The following is a 6,305-nucleotide window of genomic DNA, read 5'->3' as shown; positions in this document are numbered from 1 at the left end:
TGATATTTAGGGATGACAATTTTATCCATCCCTAATTGGCACCCATAAATTTATCCACAACGGATAGAGGTAAAAATCCGCAAAAATGGGTATGGGTATGAGCTCGGGTAATTACTCATAAAAATAAGCGGGTGCGGATGCGGATAAGGGCACTTTGGTACCCAACCCGCCCCATACCCGCACACTATATATTTATATATTTTTATTTTTATTTATTATATATTTTAGTTTATACTATTATATAAAAATGTATGTCATAAACAATTACATATTTAATATAAGTGTTCGTTTATTTCAACAATAAATTATTTGAATTTTTTTTGATGTTTTTAAAAACTAAAAATTATATGATATTTTATAATTGATCTATTTATTTTTAATAGGAATGCGGGTCACGGGTATGGGTACTTACATACCCAGAGGACACGGGTACGGGTGCTAACTTTGACACCCAAGCGGATATGATCTCGGGCTCGGAGATTTTTTCAAATCACGGATACGGGGATGGTGCGCAAATCCTGCCCATTGCCATCCCTAATGATATTGTTACCTTGTATGAAATCATAGTGATGATCTTGTATGATGAGGGATAAGTGCTTCTTGTGGATCTACGTGCAGGGAAAGTAATTGGAGTTTCACTCATTAAGGTTTTGGAGATGGTAGGGGTAAAAATTTAATGAGGGTGGAAAGTGGTATTGGCTGGGTTGTGACAATGCTCAACAGTAAGTGAAAAAGAAGGGAATCAAAGAAGAGTGGAAAAGAAGTTCTAAGGGGAAAAAGAAAGTAGATCAGATCTAGATATTCATTGATACCCTGTGTCTATAATTTTTGCATGGATTAAAAACTTGTTTATTGAATATAATAAAGAGAGGATTGTTGAATATATTGGATCATGGGAATATGCGGGCTGCATCATTCTTTTTTTTCTATTTCTAAAAGATCCAAGATATGAACCAAAAGCCTAACAATCCTGGTTTAATGGTAAGATAAACTGAATGAACCAAACAAATATCAAAAAGTGCTTAGTTTTGATTCTCTGTAAAATATATGCCAAACAAACATTGATATTGGCATGGCTCTGTTTCCGTTGAAGTGGACTGTTGAAATTGAAGACAGACTTGTTACAACTCTAATCTAGAAGGGAGAAACTGTTAAGCCATTCTAATTGGGAACAAAATTAATGTCCAAAGTACTGATGATGCATCTCATCTCATACATATTATCTGCAGCCAATTATACATGACATGTGTCTTCAACCAATAATTTCAGCAAGGAGCACAAAGGAAAAAGAAAAACTTGCTGTGTTTAGATTCTTATTTCCTCACAAGCAAAACAACAGCTAACAAATACATTAATGAATAACAACAAGAGCATCAAATAGAAATACCCAACGACTTCTTAAATTTCTCAACCTCCAAATATACTGTCGAATACGGAAGGAACTCATTGTAATGATCTCTGCTTAAATCATTAATTGCAACTGCAAGTTTAGGGATTTCTAAGGTTTCTTCGTGGGTCAAAGTCCTAATAAACTTGGCCGGATTACCTCCCCAAAGTTCACCAGATGGAATTATCCTTCCCGGTGGAACAACTGACCCAGCTTCGAGAATGGCATGTGTCTCCACCAATGAACCTTCCATGAGGATGGAGTGCTGCCCAATAATGACTTCTGGCTCAATAGTGCAAGATCTTAACAAGCTATACGCCCCAATAGTCACATACCTCTCGATTGAAGTCTCAGCTGGAAGGCCTGTTTTGCAGAACAATGCATGAACAGTAAATAAGCAATACATCGATAAATCATAATTAAGCATAATCTAAGTTCATTTATGAAAAATCTTAGAGTGAATTTTGAAACTACAATGAATTTAAGTATAGTATAGTGTGTAAACAATGATAAAGTATGCCCATCACCAACTCCATTCTAAAGTAAACCCCTTTAGAATAAATATCACATTCTAATTCCCAATACTGATATATATATGCAAAGACAGTATGTAGGTAATTGCTCACTGCTGGAGACTGGCATAGGGTCGGGCGGGCACCAGGGCCTTTATTTTCCCTACCCATGTATCTGATTTTCACATGAGGCAGGGATCTTTCACATCTCATTTATTTTTACTCTTCTCCTCAGCAATGGAGGATTATGCTATTCAATTAAGGTGCAAAAAATAATAAACAAAAAAAGGTCGTTAAAAAAATACAAACTTCAGATAAGCCGTGGTTCTTTCAGCATCTCATTCATTTTTAGACTCCGCTCCCCAACAAGGGAGGACTTTGCTATTCGATTGAGGTGCAGAGTAATAAACGGGAAAAAAAAGGTCACAAAATATTGCAAACTTAATCAGTCAACCATCGCTAGTCACTAGTGAAAGTATTTTTTATGTACAAATTAGGGAATGCTGAGACAAATCTACTTATTCCTTAATATAGTTTATGGATTGAGTCATTACAATGTAATTCACGTATAAAAAAAATAGTTACAACGTATATAATGTTAAAAACAAAATTAAAGAGAGACACAGGAGGTCTCAAGATGAAGCTTCCTCGTGCAAGTAAAACAAACCAATGACAGTGTTGTCAACTGGAGATGGCGGAAAATAGCAGCTTATTCAAATCCTACTATGCAACAATGCTATAGGGCTGATACGGCCGCAATTTGACAACATTTTGTACTGAAAAGCATCTTGCAAAATAGTATTGATTTATTTAAAACCATTGTGCTATAGAGCTATAGTGTATAACCACTATTTAATGGAAAATTCTTAAATAGAAACAATCATAACACGTAGTTATACACACAACCAATCACAACTCTTTTATTAATTAAAAAATAAAGATAAAATTTTCTCTCTCTTTCATATCACAACCACCCCATAATTCCAATTAAAAAAAAATTAAATTTAAAATAAATTTAAAATTTTCTCTCTTCTTATTGGATGACTCTAAGAATATGAATTTAGGTGTGTTTCCATACAAGTATTTCTCCTATTTAATAACACTGACCAATCATAGAGGCAGACTTCAAATAACTTCGAGATCTTGTGGGACACAAAACCCACAACAGAACAGAGTGCTTCAGTGCAAAGACTGACAGTGACAAGAACACGAATGGCCAAAAAGTAACATTATTCAAAACAAATTCACATTTCTTGAACAACGCTGAAAAAACAAGCATGTGACTTGAACTTCTATTAAATTGTGACTAAAAGATATTGGGTAGTGACTTGAACTTCTATTAAATTGTGACTAAAAGATATTGGGTAGTGACTTGTTGAATATCACCCATATCATCTGAGGATCAATACTTTCAGAGTGATGTAATCAGAACAAACAAGCATTTGCATCAAACTCCGGCCCCCTCTCTCCTTCTCTCCTTAAAAAATGAATAAGTAATGTAGAAATAAATTGTTGGCTATCTACAAGAAGAATCTTTTAAAATCAGTATTTTGATTAAGTGTTGATATGCAATTAAAAGTGATCCCAAGAAAAATAGCAGTACTGTGATGACTTTTAAGCAGGGGGATGAAAAATAACAACATTATTCACTGTGAGTATGTGGCAATCTATCAGAGGCTCAGCATTAGGGATGGATGCCCTAGTAGGGCATTGGGGCTCCTCTCCACACAAACATACTTTTTTGAAAATATGGTTCGAAAGAAAAAAAATTATGTATCCACTGATGTATTTACGTCTGAAGTTATAACTTAAATTTTGCATATGACAGTTACAAAGATCAATAGTAGTTTTCTCTACAATGAATTTTTGTGAAGAATCAAATGTCCAACCATATGAGTCATAAATTGTGGAATAACTATTAAATCACATTTGTGGATCTTTGAAATAGTTCTTAAAACAAATTAATCATACAATAATTTCAAAATGTGAAGACATGTAGAGAGCAATTATAATTTTTAGATATTGAGATGATTTTAGGTTTTTTATGTATATAACTGTATAGTTTTTGTAATCTCTAATACTTTGTTTAGTCACAATGTCATTCTTTTATCTTTTAGGCATTGATGTAATTTTAGATAATGAGCTTTGACCTCACTAGTAATATCTAGATCTGTCCCTGCTCAGCATGAAGAGATAATTTATTGTCAAACCAATATCATAGAAGAAACTAGTATAGCCGACGAGAATGTATTACGAGAGTATAGGCTTAATAATAAAGGTAATACTACAAGTTCGTATAGAGGATCAGCAACACAACAAGCACCAAGAACTTCTAGATATTTGAATAATAACTAAACTTAAGTTTTGTCTTCTAAATAGCAAAAACAAAAGAAAATAAGATGAATTTACAATAAATTATTAAGTCTATTTTGTTCCTATCAGAAAGAAAGACCTGAACTCAAATTTATCCATGCAGAGGTTGGTCACTGTGTTAGGGCAAAGCAGTGGAACAAAATGTTTAACTTAGAGTTGATCACCCAAGTGTTTATCTATAAGCTATTTCTATAGGAAAAGATAAAACGAAGTCAAACTTTTTTAGATAAGCTATGATGGAGAGAAATAAGTTGTAAATAACCATTTCCACAAGCTCTCACAAAGAGAGCCCAAAAGTGTTAATTTCAGAAGATAAACTCAAATAAGACTATTCAAACGATCTTAAACCAAATACAGCTTATTTTCCCCAAGTTGATTAATTTGATGTTAGAAACTTAATACATAGCAAGCTTTAAGTGATCAATTAAGTGATTAATTCCCCTTTGATTAATGTCACAAATCCTCATCAACGCAACAAAACAAACGAATAAGAATCAAATTGCAGCAAAACCTAACCTGTGGGAGAAGTCCAAGCCGCGTGAAGAACACTCCGTTCCTGAACATTGGAGCTAAAACCGATGCTGATCTTGTTAAGATCGCCACGGAGGACACAGCCTGGCCAAACGGAAGCTCCATCCCAAACATGAACCTGACCGGCGAGAACCACATTAGGTGCCACGTAAGCATCGACGGCAATCTTCGGAAGCCACTGTCCCAATGGAATTATCTTCCTCTGTCCTCTGTAGTCCCATTTCACCCGATCCGGCGAAGGAGTAATCGATTTCGCTGCCTCCGTCGCAAAAGCGCGTTCCGCTGATGGTAGTTGCGATTGGACATGGTTCTTTGTTATGGCGTATGTGGCTCTTAGGGCTTTGTTCGAAAAACGTGCTAGATTCGCCATGAGAGAGAGCGAGTTGTGACCTGTGAAAGTGGAGCTGGGAAATGGAAGTGTGGAAATATGAGAGAGAAATGCTTTTGTGGGCTGAAGACAGAAAATAGTATTTTTAAGGTCCATAGTTAGCCCGGCCCAATAAAGCTTCCTAAAAACTAGATATTACTACTTGGTTTATTATTACTAAGCCTATACTCCCAACAATTTTGTACTATCATATGCTAACTTTGTGTCCTTAAATTGAAAATTATGTATTAATTTTATTAAAATCTTATAGTTAATATTTTATTATTTTAGTTAATATATTTATGAGTTTCTTAGCTTGTATTCCTAAATGTTGCTAAGGACACGGGTTAACACTATTTTACTTTTTATTATTCGATTTTTATGAGTATGCGTTATTGTACGTGACTCTTATGTTTTTTTAATAGGTTATTCTCTCCCCATCATTTCCTACCAATCTTCTAATTCTCTCTTTAAATTTTTCTTCATAATATCTTATCATCAAAAGATATGCTAATTTGATTTATTCGGTAGTAAAGCCTCTGATGAAGATCCGACTTTGAAACATAAAGACTTTCGAGCATCTTTAGAGGAGCTTGATCCGTTGGTTAGATGGAGACATTAGAGACAGAGAAAAGATCAAAAGAATTGAAAGGCTTGTTACGGTGTTCAATAATAATGGAGAACATCGTGTTTGAGATGCATAGTTAAATGATTAAACAACATATATATGCGATTATAACCATCAAGATGAGTTGTCATAATCAAAAACCATGATAGACATGACTTGCTTAGCTTTGGCCATTTCTTAATTAAACCTACAAGCATATAATTCCACGCAGATCTCTGTTTTTTTGTCTCCTCGATTAGATTTCCTATGACCTAGAAATCTATACCTCTTTCCTTAGAACTTCAAATCTCCATTTTTTTATCTTCCTCCTCGAATTTCAACCTTATTTCCAACATATATTCTTTATATTCATAAAAAAAATGGTGGCATCTAAAGCCACTCGATCTACCGTTCAATGGCAAGTTAGTGTTACGGTTGTCGAAGCTATCAAAGAACCACCTCTTCTCCATCAAGCATAAGATATTCTAGTTTTAGTAGCATATCCCTTCGATCATTTTCCGTAATATT

The 6,305-nt window shown here is 34.4% G+C and overlaps 1 protein-coding gene across 1 annotated transcript; it reads right to left on the bottom strand.

Annotated features, from left to right (window-relative positions):
* Positions 1–1,177: 1,177 nt before the first annotated feature.
* Positions 1,178–5,302, bottom strand: LOC127100369 (gamma carbonic anhydrase-like 2, mitochondrial). Its single transcript, XM_051037510.1, has 2 exons — positions 4,789–5,302; positions 1,178–1,750 (listed from the first exon to the last, which is right to left on the bottom strand). The coding sequence occupies exons 1-2, from the start codon at positions 5,285–5,287 to the stop codon at positions 1,374–1,376; spliced, it is 876 nt and encodes a 291-aa protein (XP_050893467.1). The 5' UTR covers positions 5,288–5,302; the 3' UTR covers positions 1,178–1,373.
* Positions 5,303–6,305: the final 1,003 nt, after the last annotated feature.

This window comes from Lathyrus oleraceus, chromosome 7 (genome assembly GCF_024323335.1).
Source record: "Lathyrus oleraceus cultivar Zhongwan6 chromosome 7, CAAS_Psat_ZW6_1.0, whole genome shotgun sequence".
NCBI lineage: Eukaryota > Viridiplantae > Streptophyta > Magnoliopsida > Fabales > Fabaceae > Lathyrus > Lathyrus oleraceus.
This window is presented reverse-complemented; position numbering and strand designations above follow the sequence as displayed.